The 22662-nt window shown below is 35.2% G+C and overlaps 2 protein-coding genes and 1 long non-coding RNA gene across 5 annotated transcripts in view; 2 read left to right on the top strand and 1 right to left on the bottom strand.

Annotated features, from left to right (window-relative positions):
* Positions 1 to 1330: 1330 nt before the first annotated feature.
* Positions 1331 to 10903, bottom strand: LOC125673482 (serine/threonine-protein phosphatase 6 regulatory ankyrin repeat subunit C-like). Its single transcript, XM_048910063.2, has 4 exons — positions 10765 to 10903; positions 6395 to 6551; positions 5092 to 5223; positions 1331 to 2480 (listed from the first exon to the last, which is right to left on the bottom strand). Exons 1-4 carry the CDS (start codon positions 10834 to 10836, stop codon positions 1810 to 1812), a joined length of 1032 nt encoding a protein of 343 aa, XP_048766020.2. The 5' UTR covers positions 10837 to 10903; the 3' UTR covers positions 1331 to 1809.
* On the top strand, positions 4323 to 4856 carry LOC130055120 (uncharacterized). The gene is made up of 2 exons (XR_008803361.1): positions 4323 to 4526; positions 4815 to 4856. It is a non-coding gene; the product is annotated as an uncharacterized LOC130055120 (long non-coding RNA).
* LOC125673487 (dehydrogenase/reductase SDR family member 1-like) overlaps positions 10872 to 22662 on the top strand; it is a 29177-nt gene continuing 17386 nt past the window's right edge. The window contains exons 1-2 of one of the 3 annotated variants that reach the window (XM_048910077.2): positions 19342 to 19377; positions 21448 to 21523. In XM_048910077.2, the coding sequence (XP_048766034.2) occupies positions 21511 to 21523 (13 nt within the window). In that variant the 5' untranslated portion in view covers positions 19342 to 19377; positions 21448 to 21510. The other 2 variants (XM_048910084.2, XM_048910094.2) reach the window with 2 other exon arrangements.

Below are 22662 nucleotides of genomic sequence, written 5' to 3'. Positions count from 1 at the left end.
TGGGTCCACTCATTCCTACTCGCTCGTTCTCATGAATAAATTTTCAAAAATACCGTCCAATCAAAGTAATGGTTATAGTAACGGAACTGCATTAACTTAACTTTGCTATCGCAACAATTTTATACCGAAATCGGGCTGAAAGCGTCTTGTTGATTGGACAAATTCGTTCAGGGTGCACTATGAGCGCCCAATCAAATCGCTTCATTAATTATTCACGAGAACAAGCGAGTAGGAATGAATGGACCAAGGGTGATGGATTTATTGATTGTTGGCTGTTTTCCGCCACACTAAACAATTTTTCAGTTATCTGGTGGCGCCCAGTATAGGAACGAAGCGTAATCAACCGTGGGTTTCCGACGATGTGCATATCTCAGATAAATTCTAATATTCAGCAGCAGTATAAACCGAAAGTGCACATACTGATGAAGGACTTTACAAATGTTATATAAAAACTATATGACTATTTTTGGACCTGCCCTAGAGTCAGAACCCTGGAGTTGAAAAATTCACAATTTTAGTACATCCCTTTTTTCTTAATATGCATTTAGTTTAAAAAATAAATTTTTTCAAATACTAGAGTACTTTTAAGACATTTAATGACAATGACCAGTCCATTTTGGTCCCATCCTGGTACCAAAACCTTACCACTGGCATCATGAAATTTACAATTTTGATAAAGGGTTACCTGCATGCTCAATCTAATTAAAATCAGATCTTCTCTAACTGTTACACTGTTCTCCAGTGTAATGGTTAGAGAAGATCTGATTTCAATTAGATTGCCTGCATGCTCCTTCCAAATATCCATTTCAGTTCAATTTAGTGTCAATAGCATTAAAGAAGCACATAATCCTCATTGCCCAAAGATGCTTCATACCAAATTTTAAATGAATTGGAAGCATCAACAGGTCACCTGAGTGAAACTTGCACTTATGTGAAAATCAAAAATCTGCAAACAAAGAGAATTTTCTAATTCTATTTTTCAACAAGAGGTCAACAAGCTTTATCTGTCACCTGAGTATTAGTTAAAAGTATCACTACCCCCAAAGGCTGCAAAATCTTTCATAATTTTCCTGTTCTGCACATATCAGCTTCATTCTATATTTTGCAGCAGTATAAAACAAGATGTGTTTTTAAAACACATATGCCCCCGAAAGTGTCTGATGAAAGACTTAACATGATATATCAATTATCAACACCATAATATGACTATTTTGGACCTTAGAGTGAGAACCTGAGGATGCAAAATTCACAATTTTTGGTACATCCCTTTTTGGCTTTTCCTATATGCATCTAGTTTTTGTACAATATCAGCAAAATTAAAGAATAAGTCTTTCAAAAGATAAGACATTTAATCACAATGACCATTTTGGTCCCAACCTGGTACCAAAACCACTACCCCTGGAATCATGAAATTTACAATTTTGGTAAAGGGCTACCTGTTCCTTCTAAATACACTGTATATATATTTAGTTTAAATTTAGTATCAATAGCATTAAAGAAGATATACACATAATCACTATATGCCAAGTTTGGCCCTGCTTTGGAGTCAGATATACCCTAGGGATCATGGAATTTACACAATTTTGATACAAATCTTCATGCTCTACAAGACTTCATACATTTAGCTTTCTTACAGGTTTACAGTTGTAAATTTGTAAAGAGTTTTGAAAATTGGTCAATTTTTGGCAGTTTTTATCCCGCACCTCAGGCAAAATGTTCACTTCTTAATGCATGAAGATGAACACACACCAACTGCCATAGGTCACCTGAGTGACTCTGGTGACCTAAACATAGCACAGTCCTTGTAGATTACTCAAAATCACAAAAATTCAAATAGTTATTTAATGTTTTAGGTAGGGGTAGTTGGTGCACGGTCCTAGGGTTACATGTCTGGCCTCCATGTAGAATATGACGAATTCTCAATCTACATAATACTTTAAGATTTTTAGGCTGGTACACCCAGTCGTTGATAACGTTACACACATTCAAAACAATCTCATCTGTGTCCTCCTCGCATTTGCTTCTCTGACACAAATCCACCATTAAACTATCATTGAGCACATCGTAGCCACCATTCAGAAGAATTTTGACACACCTCATCAAATGATACCGCTTCTCAGCGCAACGCTGTGGCGAGCCGAGCTCCTCGTCAGGATAAAGTAACTCCGCAGAGTCTAACAGTAAAACAAGAGGGGAATACTCTGAGTAAGTGTCAGAACTCGCACATCCACAGTACCGAACCAGTGATAACACCGACTCACTGTAGTTGTAGAGTGTCGCCACTTGAAGTGGAAATAACGAGGAGTCGTTCTTAATACTGTGGTCAGCTCCATTTTCTAGTAAAATTTCTATTACCTCTGGATCATAAAACTGCGAATGTAAAGCAAAGTTCAGACTTGATGACCTGCAATCGAGAACCATGGAACCTCCCTCCTCCTCTGTCTCTGTTACCTGACCAGCAAACTTGTTCAAATCTGCCCCTGAAAATTACAGGTAAAGTACTTATAAGTACTTGTTTGGTATGCATACCTGTATAATATGTGCGAGTCGTTTCCCTTGGGAGTTTTGGTTTAGCATCATTAAGCTATTGTGACATGAACTTTACTTATTTTCTTAGCTTTGTCATTGGTTACACAATATAAATACATACTTCATAGAAGTGTTCTGAAACTTTGCTTTTTTTCACTTCTTATATTGTTGATCTCGTGAATATTTACTACAGGAAAATGATGGTAGTACATGTAGCTGGATGATAGCTTTTGAATACTCCAGTTTCAAGATGCCTCAGACTTATTTCCCTTTAGAGAACTCTCATACACAATAAGACAAGAAACAATTTGTTTACATGCGGTAGAGGGACAAATACCCATCAATGCATAAATTAATGTCTCATATTACTGAACAAATTAGCATTGTTTTTATGTTTTCACTTTAGTAAAACATTTCTTTCAATAGTAATTCACTACTGTAGTAGTTAAGGCTATATGGACCATGGAGATCGGCCTGGATAGCTCAGTGGTTAGAGCACTTGACTAGTAAATGTTGGGGTCTCGGGTTCGATTCCAGGTCCAGCCAGATTTTCTCCTCTCCTATATTACACTACATTTACAAATTTAAACAGAAACCACTTTTAATATATTATAATCATCTTCCTCACCGACTGTAGGTTTACTCTGTCCCACTTAAGCATTTGAAGTACCACTTAATACACTTCCTACATAGAAGAGCTTTTGCCTTGAAACTTGCAGACCCTTTACTCGACAGTCATGCACATTTCCATCTAAAGTCTTAAAATTTGAATGTCAGTTGTTGAGTTACAAGATACAGCACTTGCAATTCTTTGTTATGTAAACAAGACCCATGCCATGTTTTTGTTTACATATACTTATTATTAGATGGCTTAATAGAAAATATCAAATTTAAAAACAAAATGAGATGTGCCAAACGCTAGAAACTGTTTTAATTGTGTTCAGATTTAACTTGTAACCTGGAAATATCAGCTTTAAATGAAACTTTTACAAGTATATTTGTAAGACTTTAAAGTGCGATGGTCACGCCAAAGTGCGATGGTTTGTTAACATTACAGACGCCAAAGTCCGATGGTGCGGAGTTTAGTAACGTTTGTGACGGCATGTCATTGTGACGTCATTCTTAACGTCTTTTCAAAATAAAACCGAAGAAATGCAACACGGACAACAGCAATGGCAAGGTATACAAGGTTGACGATAGTGAGAACGGCAAAGTACATTTGTTGTCGAACTATCTACTTCATCCAAACATTCTTTAATTCATGGTCATTTATTACTTGTGATGTACACGTAATAAAGTCCTGGGGATATGCTATAATGCAAAACATTCCATACGGCTTCGCGTTGGAAAATTTTGTGTTTAATAACACGATAACTAAATGGTAATGAAATAAGTTGAACTTCATATTTTTTATGCATGGATTTTGCACTGATATTTTAGTGAAACAACACACGGTTGGTACAGTCTGAACCAAAACACTGTGTCATTTACAAACCAGTGGATTTCGGCGTGTCACACCATCGCACTTTGGCGCATCATGGACCATCGCACTTTGGCGTGTCACACCATCGGGGTTTGGTGTGACGATCACACTTTGGAGTTCCCATCGCACTTTGGAGTCCCATCGCACTAAAAAGTCTTACATATTTAACCTATGTAAAAAAAAAAATATGGCACGAGCCTTGTTTACATGTGATAGTATAAATATGAATTTCTATATGTATTTATTCGTTTTGATATTTTTCATTGATCGTTTAGCTAAATACAATCTTAAAATTCACTTTACCGTAAGTTCAATTGCGCATCTGGATTGAGTTGGCTGAGTTAAGTTTTATTCTGTTATTTCATTGGTTCTTTGATTTCATTGGTCATTTCATATTTCTTTATCCAATAATAGTATTTCAGTATATGTATAAATCTACCGCGCTTATCTATGTAGTTAGAGCAGTAATACGTTTTGAAGAGTTACAACCAGCTGATATCTTCCGCATCTTATGGTATGTTATTTCTATATTAAAGTATATGTTTCATTTCCATATAAAGAGCCGATATACGTAATTATTTTGATTGCAAGTTCTTTACTTTATTGTAATTTTGCTTTCAAAGTCGTAATGATTATATGAGTCTGTAAGATCTTAATCTAAATTATTTACAGAACACATGTACATATTTTTGTAAAGTATAGTATGCTTCTAAAACGTTTACTGTGGGTACAATTTACAATTGTCATATTTCACTTATGTTTTTCTTTCTTGATTTGTAATATTATCTATCTCTTATTGTAGGTCAATGCCTTTATTTTCTACTGAATAAATTAATAAAACCAACATCTGCCTTCCTGCTCAGTTACATACAAAACAAAGAATTGTGAGCTCTGTATCCCCCATATACCTCGACAACTGAGTCAGACATTGAAAATTTTACTGACCATTAGAAATACCTTATTTTAAGGATTCTAAACATTAAAAATGGAAAATTAAAACTTTCATCTCAAATTGTGCCCATGCCCCTTTAATATAATCCTAGTTAAAGTGAATAAACAGCTGTATAAAATGACCAAACCTGCAGATATAAGACACTGTACAAGTTCTGTATTACGCATGCGGTTGATAGCTAGGTACAACGGAGTCACTCTCCTCTCTCTGTTAAAGTTCCGACCCGCATACTCATATCCTACTGCATTTACATCAGCTCCTGGAATTAATCATACCTGTACATATTTACATCAGCTCCTGGAGTTAATCATACCTGTAAATATTTACATCAACTCCTGGAGTTAATCATTACCTGTATATATTTACATCAACTCCTGGAGTTAATCTTACCTGTATATATTTACATCAGCTCCTGGAGTTAATCATACCTGTAAATATTTACATCAACTCCTGGAGTTAATCTTACCTGTATATATTTACATCAGCTCCTGGAGTTAATCATTATCAATCATACCTGTATATATTTACATCAACTCCTGGAGTTAATCTTACTTGTATATATATTTACATCAACTCCTGGAGTTAATCATTACCTGTATATATTTACATCAGCTCCTGGAGTTAATCATTACCTGTATATATTTACATCAGCTCCTGGAGTTAATCATTACCTGTATATATTTACATTTCCCAATATTTTGCCTTTGATATCTTTACAAATTCAAATCATAACCATTACCTCATTGAATGTGTTGCAGTTGTGAACAATGCACACATGAATCTTAATAAATATTGTACATGTATGACTATTTCAAAGAAATGAAAATAGAATGTAACTATAAAGAATAAATTTCACTTTTGAAAATATATTTAAGAATGAACAGTAATATTCACACCAGCATACTTTTTAAGATTTGCTTATTTGCTTCATGAAGTATGCTAGAGTGAAGTGTGCAGCTCGTAACCCTCATGAATTTTTAACAAGAGGGCCCATGGGCCACATCACTCACCTGAGTCACCCAGGCCTATATTTAAAGATTTTTCCTATCTATTCACATGTGAAACTTTGATCCCCTATTGTGGCCCCAACCTACCCACGGGAGCCATAATTTTTACAAACTTGAATCTGCATTATGTCAGGAAGCTTTCATGTAAATTTGTACTTTCTTAGCCCTGTGGCTCTTAAGAGAAGATTTTTAAAGATTTTACCTATATATTTGTTTGTACATGTAAAACTTTGATCCCCTATTGTGGTCGCATCCAACACCAGACGGCGGACAACAGGCGATCAGAAAAGCTCACTTAAGCTTTCAGCTCAGGTGAGCTAAACATGAAACATATTTCACATATAGATTAATATACGTATTTCAAATATGTAAGACGTCTCCTTAACAGGATATTATACTAAATGTGAATAAAAAATGGCATACCCGATGCTATCATGTTCTCAATGATGTCCCTCCTGTAACAATATTTAATGGTGAGTAAAAGGGCCGACATTTCATCTGCTTCAAGAGCTCGGTTTTTCTTCTGATACCGAAACTTCTTTTTCATGTTTAACAATCCACCCAGGGTAAAATCTAAAATCTGAATATGAAGTCAGAATGTTTAATTAAAAAAATAAACTTTCAAAGCTCAAAGGTGAATGACAATGACTGCTAAAGTTCTACCAGTGTTGAAGATGAAAAACATTTTTTACTTGATTGTTCTTTATACAAACATATAAGAAAAAGTATCCAAAAATATAATTATTCCTGTATTACAATAAAAGCCTTAAGTAATAATGCATAATTTATCCTGTATCTTGTTTACTGAATTCTCTCACTATTGTATCTACAAAAGAAATTTGTTTATATATCAGAGATTTTTTATACTTTAAAAAAATACCAAGTAACACATTAAATATATATGTACATTTAGGTATTTTATACTACATGGCTACTTTTCTAGTAACCATACAATCATGAAATGGGTCTTTAAAGCAATACAGAACATCATTGGAGAGAAAATATAACCTGCTTACGCAGATTACAAATTTTTTCTGCAATGCTAGCAACCTTCATCACCCAATGAAACAACAAAGAAAGCATTTTATTGTTTAATTAAACCAGGGTTGGCAAAAAAGTGGTCAATATGAGTATTGACCTGGCCGGTGGTCAATACTGGTTAAAACCAGTCAATACTGGTTAATACTGGTCGATTGAAAATTATTTGGTCATTATAGTCTGTGTTATTTATTCTAAATGTTTAAGTGACCATTATGGTAAATTCTGTAATTCATAACATGCACTATCAGTTTATAATATACTTATAAGTCATAATATTACATAAATAATGTACAAATGACTCTGTTGAATTGGGGAAGATGTAGAAGTTTCTGCTCAAATTCCTTAGTTTAACAAGAACTACCTATTGTATCATCAATCTTCATTTTAACTGTTGAATAAACATTTGAGGGGGTGGGTTGGTGATGTTTTCATAACAATAACAGGCACACTGGTCCCAGCCTATGCTTATTAACACCTGTCAACTCTGCTTCCTGTGCTCAGGAATGTCCAGCTACCTTTTATTCTCAATCTGTCCAGGTACATGTATTGTATTAAGAGGTCTGTCTCCAATTGTCAAGCTATGTTATAGGAATGTGACCCTCTGGTAGGTACTGAAGATATTTCGGTCAGTTTCAGCAAACCAAATATATCAACTTATGAAATTACATTTGATTATCTAATGAAAAATATTAATCAACAATTGATCCATATAATGAAAAGACTTAATTTATCTTTATCTTTGCAAGAAATGTACAAAAATAGCAAAATGGACAGTTTAAATCACAATTGACCATTATTGACCAGTATTGACCACTTGGGGAGCATTGACCGTGACGGTTAAAACCGGGGGTGGTTTTAACCACCCAACCCTGAATTAAACCCAGTTGACCCACATACCTATTTTTCATGTGAAAGTTTTAATATAAATTTATCACTGTTTTGATATCTATTGATTAAATGGTATATATTAGTCTAAGAGAATAAAGACAGAGCATAGCTTTGATTGATAATTGATCATATAGAATTTACAATACATTACATTTACCATGTTCATAATATGTTTTAGTTATATAATCTCCCAGCTAAATGAATCAAGTGGCATGCTGCAAGATTTATATACAGTGACTACAAATCCAGAAAAACAGGGACCATCTCAAAAATGCTTGCTAATCTTGATCTTCAGATCCTCCAAGAACATAGAAAAGAATTACCACAAACTTTCTTGTTCAGGGTGTTAGAGAAGCTAGTGCCAGCCAAGTCAAAATAACACTTCCATGCTGTTAACTTCAGCGACTATCATTCATTAAACGCCATAGTGAACTATCAGCTAAACAATTCAAACTGTTTTACAAACATCATTAATATGTTTCGGAGAGACTCTCAAGGCTGTACCGGGTCTGTAGGACATTAAAATATGACATTATTAGATTATGACTTTAATGAATAGGCCTAAAACAGTCTATCTGTAGTTTCACAGGAATCGACAGATTTATACTTAAAGGTCTACAATATAAATAATAACCAATGAGCTTCGCGAGCGTAGCGTAAAACTGTCGACTCCTGCGGTAGTTTATGCTTTCACAGTCTGTTTACTTTAAGTTTGCTCATTAAAATTTTATTTAATGCCTCGTTAAAACACCTTTTATGAAGTATGATTTCACCATCGAAAAATACTTGAGAGCTTGTATCACTCTTTCGGTGGTGAAATCATACTTCAAAAGAGGTGTTATAACAAGGCATTAAATAAAAATTTAGTGTACTGTAATGAGCTACCTTATCACTGATAATCACTAGCTGTTAATACCGAGTGAAGCTCGGACGGGCCGAAGGCCCATCCGCGAAGCAAGGCTCTAAAGGTAACATGTATACGTAAAATAAAAAATGAGAAAATCTGCAAATGAATACAGATAATCTCTGTATACGTTCACTGAAAATTTTGTGATCCATATGGGCGCCGCCATTATGCTTTGTTCATTAGTTGCTTCTACAGTTATTCGTGTTTTAATTTTGAATGCCAAAAATACAAGACTAACGTTCAATTTGTAATTCAAACACCCAGTTTGTTAAAAATGAATGGTATGATTATCATTGTTACAATCTTTAGCCAATCATCAAATAGAAAAACAGTAATACAACTAAATAGATGATCGAGTTCATGAGTTTCTTTAAACAAAAATATACGATATATTTACGCTTACTTTTTACCACTTTGAATTTATTGGTTAATTTTGTTTTAACTGTCTTTTAAATTGCAAACGGGGTGTATTGTTGTTTATAATTGTTTGATTTGAAAGAGAAAAATGTCGAGTCTAAATATGACGTCACAGTGCATGATTTACGTCGACTGGCGTTATATTCCCCGCTTTAAATGAATAGGCGGATCCTGTAGAACTGTTATCCTCGTACATCTCCCTTTAATATTTAGATGTTATTGGACGTTTAGTGCAGGGAAAATTTCATAAATAATACATATTTTGAAATTAATTATTGTTTATGATTGTTTGCTTTGAAAGCCTCATGAAAACATTTTAATAAACAGTCGAGCTGTTTTGAGTCACGCGACTCGTTCGCTCAAATGACAGCGAAAATTCGGTTGACTACAATTGTGTGCTTATTTTATCGAATTTCAGAGTGATATTTTCTCTTTTAATCGATATTAATAAGTACAAGAAGCATCGTTTTATTGATTAATTATGAATTTAACATTGAATTTGTCTTGCAAGTATTTAAAATCGGGCCGAGAATGCCGCCTCCAACTGTATGCGGCGAATTTCCTGGCACAGTAAATATCAAAATCATTAAAAAGCCAGGAAAACATCAGATATTTAGGACTAGGTTTACGTCGGCTGGTGCTATATTCTCCGCATTAAAGGAACAGGCGGATCCTGTAATTATTCTCATAGATATCCCCCTTTGATACTGGGCAGTTAGCGCAAGGGAAATTTCATAAATAATACATATTTATAAATGAATTGTAATTTACCGTACTGAACAGAATTATGACTATCACTTGGGACACGTCAATGACCATATCATGCTTCGCACCGTATCACACCGTATATTAGTAAAAAAAATCTGACGTTTTCCTGGCTTTTTTTATGATTTTGATATTTACTGTGCCAGGAAATTCGCCGCCTAGTTGGAGGCGGCATTCTTGGGCCGATTTTAAATACTTGCAAGACAAATTCAATGTTAAACTCATAATTAATCAATAAAACGATGCTTCTTGTACTTATTAATATCGATTTAATGGTTTCTTTCATCACATAAATAGCCTCATGAAAACATTTTAACAAACTGTCGATCTTTGTTTTAAGTCACGCTCAAATGACAATGAAAATTCAGTTGACTGCAATTGTGTGCTTCTGTTATCGAATTCTGAGGTTATATTTTCTTTTGATCGATATTAGTATTAGTACAAGAAGCATCGTTTTATTGATTAATTATGATTTTAACATTGAATTCGACTCCAAAGTATTTAAAATCGGCCCGAGAATGCCGCCTCCAACTGGAGGCAGCAAATTTCTAGTTTACGTAATGGCGCCGGTTCTGACGTTTTCCTGGCTCGGTAAATATCAAAATCATTAAAAAAAAAAAAAGCCAGGAAAACGTCAGATTTTTCGGACTAACCGTATATTAGCTTAAATAAGCTGTTGAAGCCCAGTCTGAAGAAAAAGGCCAAATTATGAAGAAATACTTCATGACATGCCCTAAAGAATATGTATATCACTCTGATATTTGAATCACCGTACCTTTTCATGGTCAATATTCGTGATAGCATCAAAAAACATTTGCGTTTTGGACATGTTGATGTTGGCTGTCATAATTCATATAGTCAAGTCGTACTCATATTGCGTAGATTAGATCGTACCATGGAATATGACCTTTCCCTTGGTCACACAAATCGATTGATCGTCTGTAAGAGAGACTACCATACCCACATACGTCTAGATGACCTAGACTGGGCACGGACTTTGACAGAGGAGAACCGGTAATTTTTATTATCCAATAATTAGGGGACGTTATGGTATCTAGACCTATTCTCTTTAGAGAAGTCGAGAGGCATAGCCTTCGTCGAGCATTCATGTTTTGATTCTGGAAAACGTGTAAATGCCGGAGTCGGTGACGGTTTATGCTTGAATAATCTAGACCCTGCTAGAATTGAGATCTATCAGTATTTTTACAGACGAAAGTTCTATTTGATGAGTTCTTGAAGATTACATCACTTTAATATGAAGTTAATTATAACGTAATGAAGTTAATATGATTGAAGGGGGTACCTAGCGATTGCTAGAAAGGAAACAAATGATTTGAGTTTTAAGAGCCATTTATGCACAATGTTTTGACACAATCTGAGCAAACTTGTGTATATAACTATATATAGCATAATAAATACTATACACAAGTTTGCTCAGATTGTGTTAAATTCACTTAAAACCCTGTGCATGAGTATTGATGAGATGAAGCTGAAACAGCTGCTTTCAACGACTCAACTGATTCACACATTTACAGTGTTCAGAGGGAGATACTATTCCCAGTGGCGGATTTAAGGAGGGGGGGCCCTAAAATTTAAGGTAAATCGTGGTCTCTTGTTTACAAAAATGTAACCGATAAAAGAAGCAATAATTTCTTCCACTCTCAGAGCAATAAATGACAATATTTTGATGTACTGAGCATAATTGTGTTATTCGCTCCGCGAACGAATTAGTATGTATTCTACGTACTTTATAATGACATTTATTCCGTAAATGTGAATGAATGATTTTTGCTTTTATAAACGGAATAAACAGCATGATTATAAAAATTCAATAGTTAACAGTATAAACCAAGCATGTCAAACTGATTTGCTCTGCGGAGCGAATAACATGATTATGCCATTTACTGAATTACTTTTATTGGGAGAGCTTACATTTTTTTCCAAAAACCCTTAAAATTTGCGTCATTAAATATTGATTTCCCTCTATCAAAAATGACAGAAAAATAGTAAAAATTACTACATAGGAGACACATTTGAAGTCCTATAAAATCTGTAAAATCCAGGCCCCCAGATCCCCTGCCTCATAAACTTGCCCCCCCCCCCCCCCAACGCAATTCCTGGTTCCGACCCTGGTTCCAGTTTTATATAGAGCTCGGAAAGAATGAATTTTGTCTAATTTGAGTTCTACAAGATGGAATTTGGAACGTGATGAGAATGTATGTATGCATGGTGTGTAAGAATCTGAGAAAAGGAGTTTAGTATGTTTGTTTTATGCATGACTAATTTTTCATGAACAAAAAATATTGCATAGTGGAAAGAATGTATGTTTGAAAGCCCATTAATTAAGCTCATTTTCGTTGCTAAACATAAGAATTTTGCGCGTTATTTAACGCATTTAACTTTTGCTTCAACGCTTAACTTTCGCGTAAACTTATATAAGTGTAATGTTTGCGAAACATTCGCGAATGAACGCGTAAATATTGCGTTATAACGCAAAACTTTCGCGAATAAACTATCACGTTATAACGCGACATTATCTACCCAGAGTTCCGTGCGCTATTCGCACTACGTAAGGGAAGCTTGCGTAACACACCCTCTTGTGAGAGAATAACGCGAAACTTTCGTGACTATACCAAAACCTTTAAGTTATACTGCATAAACGCGGAGCGTTGGCATAAACCACAATTTATCGATTAAATGTGTTCATTATGTTGTATTTGTTTTACGCCCCATCGAGAAATTTTCACTTACATGTAAATATTTCGACGTTACCAGATAAAGGTGAAGTACCACACATTTAGACCCATGCTTAGCGTTCAGGAGCCTGTTACAGTTCCGCAGCTATGCTCTGATATGCTAAATAAATTCTAAAGATTCAGACGATATAATTTTTTTTTTCTTGTCATCTTGGAAATTGACAGTTGATTACATTGAGAATCTCCAAAAACGTAACATACACGTAAATATTACGATAAGATAAGAAAACTTTATTTCAATTCGGTATGTATAAAACACATTGTAGCATACTCGATATTTATTTCGTAGAAAATTGGTGTTTACAACTATAAAATCTGGATATTGAAATACTCGTGTCATTATTTAAATATCCTTAATTGTGACCCACTTATAAATAGGAAAATGCACCCCCCCCCCTCTCTCTCTCTCTCTCTCTCTCTCTGGACGATGGAACCTGTTTACTGAGGAAGTCCTCACAATGCCTAGAGATATCTCTCTCTCTCTCTCTCTCTCTGCTTGAGATAGAGATCAACCAATGAAATGTATCTGATTTAATTTCTACATATTAACATTACTACAACATCGCATAATTACATGTAATCGTTAAAATTCTTATTTTTCTTACATGCTGAGTATTAACACACAATGTGTTTCACTTTCCACGACTTTCTCAAATAGAAGGAGATGTTTATCTACTAATCTGGTATTCTAGCTGCATCAATTCAGTCCTGACAAACAAATGTTCGGATGCGCGCAGCAGTTTTAGTTTCTCTAGCTCAAATGACCTTTTTCTCTCTCAAACTTTTCTCTCTCTCTGCTCTTTCATTTTCTAATTTTATTTTTCTGGATCAAATTAAGATCTCTTGGTTGGAATTTCGTTTGTCAAACTGGTGTACGGTTGACCTTTGATAACCCTATACTTCATTTGCTCAAGTTGTTTTGGACCCGCCGGCGTAACGCCGTTTTCAGACGATCAGCGAGTTTGTCGCTGCTTTGTGAAACGAAGTAAATGCGATTTTCAGTATGTAGAGGTGCAAATATCATTACTATGCAGATATTTAATTAATGTCCAAAGATAACGACGTATAAAAAAGCGAATGATTGGATTTTAATTTATGTAATTTATTTGTAATGTTTGATTTGTATATGTTTTATCGTGTTTATTTTTTCATGGAATTGCGTGAGTTGTGTCAAGGATTTGAACGATTTGAATATGTTATGAAAGTCACAAAAACGACAACAATTTAATGTGTTTCGACATATTTTATGTTCGCCAGTTTACCTCGGTCACAGTGTTTTTGAACTTTTTGAATTACAAGGGTCATGGTGATCCTCTGTGGCTGAATTCTGGGAGTCAAAAGACTTTTTTTTTTTTAGAGTCACACTTAAAAAAAATATTCATTTAAAACATTTGATTTTGATCTACACTATAATTTGGGTATACTACAGTGGTGTTTTGTTAATAAAATGAATAAATATTGATTCAATGCATATGAAATGAATAACTTAGTAATTTATTAATTTACTTTTAAGTTTCTATAGGTTACATGTCATCGGAACACTCGCTATTGGGGACCGGTATACTAGAAACTTCCCCTTTTATTTTGTGCATTTCGTGCGGCTGTTATGATTTACATAATGTAGTCGAGTCGCAGGAGTGGGCAGTTTTTCGTGAGGCAAAATGTGAACTTGGTCTTTTTTTCTCTCAGCGTCACAGTCTGGGTGATGTTTTTGGGAGTAAAAGATATATTTTATACGTAAAGTACGCAGACATTTGCGTTAACGGAAACACTGCGGTCTTATGACCAGCGCAATTTGGCGCACGGCGATCCACAGGCAATTTGGGGGATGTATCATGCTCATTCACACCCCCCCCCCCCCTCCTTGTTTTATCTGATTTGGGATATACTTTATTTTTCCACTTATGCTAAAGTGAATGTGCATTGCAGATAATCCAAAACTGTTATTTTTCCTCTCTGTCACGTATTCGTAAAAATCACGTTATCAGTGATCACTGTGGTTACCCTGAATTTCTAGTCAGGTGGCCCGCTATCGTGCTCTACCAACTTGAGCTATCTGGCTACTGGCGATCGAACCCTTCTGACCACCACATCCCCTCCCCCTTAAATGTCTTCACACTTGAAGACATCAACCCCAGATATTTATCCCTAGGCAGACATTTTCATCTATCAGTACTGTTCCAGGGCCTGGTCACGGCACTAAATGTAACAGGAAGGGAGAAATGCAATGGACAAGACCTGGATTCGAACCTGGGCTCCCTAAAGCTCTAGTCAGCTGTGCTCTACCAACTGAGTTATCTTGCCACGAGCGATCGAACCCAGTTGACCACTACATTAAAATGGATAGCGAGAACCGGGCCGGGTCACCCTTTTTTAATTGTCTTCGTCAATATTTCGTTTACTGTGAAACTTCCTAATCCTTATCTGGATAAGTTATAAAAATCATGGCATAATTTTACTTCGTTAATATATGTATATGGAAATATCAACCATTGTTTAGTTCTGTCAGGTTGTTTAAAGTGGGCAGCAGGAAAAAAAATATACATTTTTCTGTGATTACAGCTGATATATGAGACTACAGATGATGATACTACACATGATTAAGACAATTTATCACTAAAATTCCGTGGGGATCCGGGTTAGAATAGGTCCTCAGTACCCTTGCTTGTCGTAGACGGCGACTAAATGTGGCGGTTCTTCGGATGAGACCGCAAAAACCGAGGTCCCGTGTCATAGCAGGTGTGGCACGATAAAGATCCCTCCCTGCTCAAAGGTCATAAGCGCCGAGCATTGGCCGAAATTTTGCAGCCCTTCACCGGTAGTGGCGACGTCTCCATATGAGTGAAATATTCTCGAGAAGGACGTTAAACAACAATCAATCAATCCTGTGTGTATATATATATATATATATATATATATATTTCTGCACTGGAGTCACGTGGTCATTGTGCGCCATGTTTGATTCTGAAGTTGAACTTGTCTATTTCCGTATGAGGTAGTTAAGTACATGTATTTACATTAATGGACAAGTACACGGGAGAGAAAGCGATTACGTTGGTATTGAAAAGATTTAAATTTGCTATCAAGTTAAAAAGCGAACAGTGAAGTGTATGATTTTCCTCTTCTTCTTTTTTTGGTCTGAATGTCTCGAGTATACATTTTCGCGCTGATTATCAGATCAAATGATACAGCCTTCAACCATATCTTAAAACACCAAGTTTATGTGAGAGCAAGTACTCACCTACAAAAACAACTACTTCAATATACCCAACTGGTTATACTCAAGCTCAAACAAATAATGCCAGTTAATGGCTGCCACTCCAAATCTTCATTGAAATTCTGTTATATCAATAAACTAAAAATAGGTCGTGTACATCCCATCTGAAACACGATGAACAGCAACGTACACGACACGAAACGTGCCAGTACTAAAGCTATAGATTTCTCACAGGAACCTGTATTGTACAACCAAACTCAGTCGCTTGAACAACCAAAACCTACATGTAAAACAGATATAGAAGATGAAAAATCGTCATTCTCAGCTGGAATGTGGTGCGTTATTATCCTATAGGAAATCATATAGGGATTCTTACATCTAATTGGTCTGACCTTACTCGTATTCAAATGTAAAAAAATTGTTGATATTATCGTAGGAATAAATATCACGAGATTTATATCAAGCTATATAAGTTCTACACTTTATGAAATTCTGCAATTTCACTCAATCGGATTAAAAAGTAATCAAGATAATTTTCTATTTAATTATACGCTGAGTCGGATAGTGAACGCCCCATTTCGAAATATTCATGATCACGTGACGATGCTCGAGTACTTTTGAAAGTCAACAATTACTTGGCGATTTGAAAGCGTGGACGGCCTGCAGGCTGTCGGTGGGACACATTCAGCGATAAAAGACAGTCAAACGGAAACAGGGTAGAGAGAACCACTTTGAGCACAGGAGGGGGGATCTATGGCGCGCCAAATTAACATAAACTCAAATAATTGAAGATATCTTCAATTATTTAAAGATATCATCAATTCATTTGATGCGTGCAACAATTTAATTAAAGATGTCTTCAAATAATTAATGATATCTTCAATTCTGAATTATTGCGCGCATTAATAGAATTGATGATAGCATTACTTCTTCAGCTAAATTGAAGCGCGCTTTAATTGAATTAATGATCTGTTCAAATGAATTAATTATATCAACAATTGAATTAATGACCGCCACAATTCAATTGAAGAGAGCAATAATTGATACAACGCGCGCATTAAATCAATTGATGAGAGCAATAATTGAATTGAAGCGCGCATTAATTCATTTGATGAGAGCAATAATTGATTTAATACGCGCATTAATTCAATTAAAGAGAGCAATTGAAGATAGCTTCAATTATTTGAGTTTATGTTAATTTGGCGCTCCATATAGGGATCAATTTAAATATCATGTTTAACATGAAATCACCAATCAGTACGACTACATACTGTAAACGAAATCCCCATCTCCCATGGCGTTTCTAATATATTTCTCGCGCTCTTGCGCACATCCACCATAAAGGCCATACCTTCATAAATATGCATTAGAAAATCAATGTTTTCTCCTTACATTGAGTGGACCAGTACTCCTTTAATTTGTCGAAAGTGTCAAATCGTTTTTTTAAATAGTTTATCATGCTAACAAATTTTGGTCAGGTTTTTAACATTGAACAGTATACATTTATTGTATGACAGTGAGGGAGATAGGAAGATTTATTCACCCAAGAAAAATCATATTTCCCAAGGGCAACGCCAAACATTCCTGCAATAAATTGTTTATTATAACCGAAACAAAGCAAGACTACAAAATTGCATTTGAGATTGGAGTCCGCTCATTTATACATTGTACACGTATGTAGCTGAGATCGCCCCAACAGTAACACCGCGCCACCAACGTATTAGAAGGTACAAACAGCGAAATACAGTGATATGATAACCAGTTTTTGTATTTCCATTCTCCTTGAATGCTGATTTACTCGCTTGTTTTTGTATCAACCCAACTGTGTATCAGAGACCCGCATATTTTGTGCCTTACGTACTATGGAAGTAGATTGACTCGGACTTACGAGGCTGTCCACTTGGGGGAAATATGATAGGGAGATATGAAGTTTTGTCATCCCAGGCACGTGACTGTTTAAACCAATCAGATTACGCGTTACATAGAATTCTCATACTGAGTTATAATTATACTTATTTTTGCCGTCCAATGAAATTCCGCGTTTTCGGGCTCGGTGAATATTGTACTCCTCAGGTGTCTAAATCATCGTATTGACCTTTAAAACAGCAATAATTGTTTTATTATATGATTAAAAAAGACCTTCAAGATTGTTCTTTGCTTTAATTGTAAGTTTCTTAGCCGAACCCAGAGAGAAACGCGGAATTTCATTGGATGGCAAAAATAAGTATAATCGTTCGCGTCAAATTGGAAGTTCCCGACCTATTTTTGGTCCTATGTGGAAAAAATAATTCCTTATGTTCACCTTGAAGGTAACGTGCAGGTAAACATAACGTGGTATGATTTCTACATTGTTGGATCTCAGCCAATTAAAGAGCTAGGGATTATTCAATCATATGATAAAATACAGTGGCATATATATATATATATATATATATATATATATATACATGTACCTTTGAACAAGTACGAAAGTAAATTCTGCCTTATAGTAGTGTATCCCTATTTCTTTATACATATTTTATTGTTTTTGTTATTATACCTATAATATACTGACCAGATGAGCAAGATCCCCGTCACGCCTTTTATACTGGTTTGTCCGAGGCTAGGTCCACCTATACCCAGAGGTGAAATATACAGACAACGTAGCGGAACAAGCGATTGATTGATTGTTTTATTGTTTTCCGCCACACTCAACAATTTTCAGTTATCTGGTGGCGCCCAGATTTTATTGGTGGAAGAGAGAACCCAGATACAATGTACCTAGGAAGATACTGCAGACCTTCCGAAAGTAAACTGGGAAACTTTCTCACTTACCGGATCAGACGAAGAATTTTACATATTGTACACGTCCCCTTAAATTGAAAACATCTTTATTAGGCATGCCCACGCGCAAAGTTGGTACTCTTTTTAGTGTAAAGAACATTGTCCAGAGACAAATACACGGAGCTTATTACAGGTTATTCATAAAAATATTTGTACCAATACAAAGATTGTATCAGAATAAAATAAATCGGAGATGGCTACATTATTGCAGCTTCTATAATAAGTATAGCTAACACTGAACACCTACACGAACGTTATGCTGATCAAATTGTAAATCAATCGCAATGTTTGGCTTGACGGAAAGGTCCCTAGAGTGCGATATTGTTCCCATACGGCTGATTCAAGATTGAAAAAAAGAGAGAACAGAACAGGCATGCATAATTTATTAATCATTTATCAAAATCAAGCATCGATAAACAACGGATTTATCTATTTATTTCACATCGTAAATTGTAAACAAAACAACAACAACACTGGCTTAGATCCGCAATTTTAAAGCTTGTCCACCACTCTACTCTCATTTTTGCTTTACAAGGTAGTTATCGAAAACGGAAGTAAGTTTTTTATTAATTTCACAGCATTTACTAATCAAGTAAGATTCTATTATAGGTTATGGAATTCATCCCGTATATAAAACAATAATATGTTGACGGTGTTACCGTTTGAGCGAGCGCAGCTACATATACATGTATATATATTTATATTACAGGCCTACGGGGATATTTATGTTTGTTTCCGCTTTCAGTCTAATTATATATATTATTTTCCTGTACTCCTATAGTACCGAAGAACAATAGTGAATAAAATCGTGTTATGGAATAATAGCCTATATGCATGTAAATACAGTGTATTTGTTGTACGTCTGTAATAGGCTTGTTAATTTTTTTCCCCAGTTATAAACAAGTTGCATTCTATTTTAGGGTTATATGATACTCAAAATACTTGTTACGTCAGATAAAAAGGGATCATTGTAAATACAAGGAATTTCTTATTAGATCATACAACAGTGGGAATATTAATCAGTCATAAACAAAGCAAATTGCGTCGATGTAAGGACGTTTTGGGGTCGATTTTAATGTTTTTGTTATATTTACATTGAATTTCCAAAACAGGAATGCAAATGGAAGGGATTGGATTTTTGGGGGTTAAATATGAGCAATATTATAATAAATTTTTTTAAAAATTTTCTCTGATTTGACCTATGGTATCCTAATATCCTAATCACAATGAATTTTGCTTAAAGAAAAGTATCGCAATTAATCACTACTTTGTTTTATCACAAGGTCTGAAAGTCGGATACAGGCAATACAGACATCTTTTTTTTTTAAACCATGTAGTATCAAAAGAGATACCGCCATTACAACGCATGCTTCTGTACTTCTGTACCCACCGGATGATGCGGTGGTTGTCGAATCGTACCGACCACTTCATACTCGGGGATTTATCAGCCTACTTTTGGAAACATCATTTTGGGGAAATTGGGAAAATTTTATCCACAATTTAATGAAAATGGGAGTAGTAAGAACAGTGAAACATGTACACGTATTTTGTATATATGTTAATTGTTTTCAGATATATTATGAGTTAAACAACTGTGACAACATGAACTCTTACTTTGAAAACAACACAGTACTACATTAATGTTTGATAAATCAAAATCTAATCAATCTTTAAATATACATGTAAATCTAATGTATCATTTAATAATGATGACAGAAAATAAATCTTATTTGAATGAATTAATTACTACCCCCATTATACAATGTAGTAGGCCTGTACACAATACTACCATTTCTGGTTTTAGCCTCTCATAACGAAGTACTGTGGTTTCATGATTATTTACACTCCAAATGCACTGAAATTACAGTTTTGACTATACTGTACATGTCAGAAGTACCTCATAACCTAGCTGCAGAACTGTAGCTCTCTGAAAAAATTTCTGTTCCGTCACAATTTTTTTTTCCAGAGAGCTACGGTTCTGCAGCTACTCATAACCCTAATTACCCATCAACACTGAAGCCGATTTAGTAATTGACAATAATTTGTAATGAATAATAATGGAGGAAATTTGGATTAAATAGAAATTTTACGAATGTTTTTAAAAATGAATTATGACTATAACTACTGAACGAATTAGATTGTGGAAATGTATCGACAATAGGACCATGTTATTTGTGGGGTCCCCCCCCCCCCCCCCCCCCCCCCCCCAGAGTAAACATGAAACGGAAAATTCAGATGTTCAGCGTCCCCATATTGAATAGCCTAATTATATATGCGTGTCAAAGGTCATATGGGAAAACAATATACTTTTGACATAAATTTATATAAGATTGTTGATTGTTTTGCTGTTTTCCGCCGCACGCAACAATTTTTCAGTTATCTGGTGGCGCGCAGTTTTTATTGATGGAAGAGAGAACCCAGATACAATGTACCAGGGGTTTTTGAGACCACCGACCTTCCGAAAGTAAACCGGGAAACTCTCAATTATATAAGAAATACTGTATTCAAAAAGTTTATTGATTAAGCGACCACGTTCCACTCTGTGGAAACTTCAGGTCCATTGCCATACCTACAGTTTGGGGAGTTAGAAAGGTTGACTCAAAGTAAATTAACATGTTGCATTCGTTTGAGGATAATTAATACATAATTTTCTTTTATTTAGGTGGGGCGTTTGTGTTTTATGAACTTTTGAAGGACATTCATTCCATAAAGATAGATGGAATAAATGACTTTTTTTGGTACGTTCAAGAGGATAAAAATGGTCAATGTAATTCTAAGAAAATCTTGAATCATAATTTGTCCTCTCACTAACAGTAGGGGGAAATGAGTGTTTGTAGATAATTAGGGGCTAGGTCGTTTTTTTATTTTATAGAATAGACATGGTTTGCTTAATTTTCGTCTCTCTTTTGGACTGTTCAGTCCCGACTCAAAATATAACGCTTCAATATTGGCAAATCTTGGTAGCCCTGTGATTAATGTAGCCGCCTCGAACTGAGCTGAGCTCTTTCCAATTTACTGATATTAGAAGTTGTGCACCCATCCCATACCTCACAGCCGTATTCAAGAGTACGTAAAAGAAATGTTTTGTATATTTTTATGTCCCCTCTCAAAGAAGAGGGGCATATTGCTTTGCACCTATCGGTCGGTATGTCGGTCGGTCGGTAGAACACGTCCGCTCAATATCCTGAGAACCATTCACTTGATCGTTGTGATATTTCATATTTGTGGGTTGGTTATGAGTAGAAGAGGACCCCTATCAAGTTTCAGGTTCAAAGGTCAATTCACTCTGGACATAGGAAGACACTTTCCACTCAATATCTTGAGAACCCTTTGCTTGATCGACATCAAACTTGGTACACTGGTACATCCTCAAAAGGAGACGACCCCTATTGATTTTGAGGTCACATGGTCAAAGGTCAAGGATTAAACTAGACATAGTAATATATTGTCTCTTGTATTTTAAGAATCAGTTGCTTGTTACACTGATACAGCTTAAAGAGTAGATGACCCCTATTGATTTTTAGGTCACATGGTCAATCCACTCTGGACATAGGAAGATATTGTCTGCTCAATATTTTGAAATGGTTTGGCACTACTTTCAATTAAATGATGCATGTGTATAACCCGATTCAATTTTACACCATTGGGGGCATACATGTTTTACAAACACATTTCTTGTTAAAAAAGTATATTTTAGTTTGAAATTCCTTTAATATTCCAGTATGTTTAAGAACCAATTTACATAGGATCAACCTTTCTTTGTATCAAAAGTGTTTCCAAGATGTTTTTGATTTTGACATTAACTCTAATAAAATTTTAGCCTGCAGGCTGTCTGTCTGTCCGTCTGACTGTAGCAAAAATTTTAACCTTGGTTATC

The sequence above is a fragment of the Ostrea edulis genome, chromosome 1 (assembly GCF_947568905.1).
Source record: "Ostrea edulis chromosome 1, xbOstEdul1.1, whole genome shotgun sequence".
Lineage (NCBI taxonomy): Eukaryota > Metazoa > Mollusca > Bivalvia > Ostreida > Ostreidae > Ostrea > Ostrea edulis.
The sequence above is the reverse complement of the archived record's forward strand: the minus strand, read 5'-3'. Positions and strand labels throughout refer to the sequence as shown.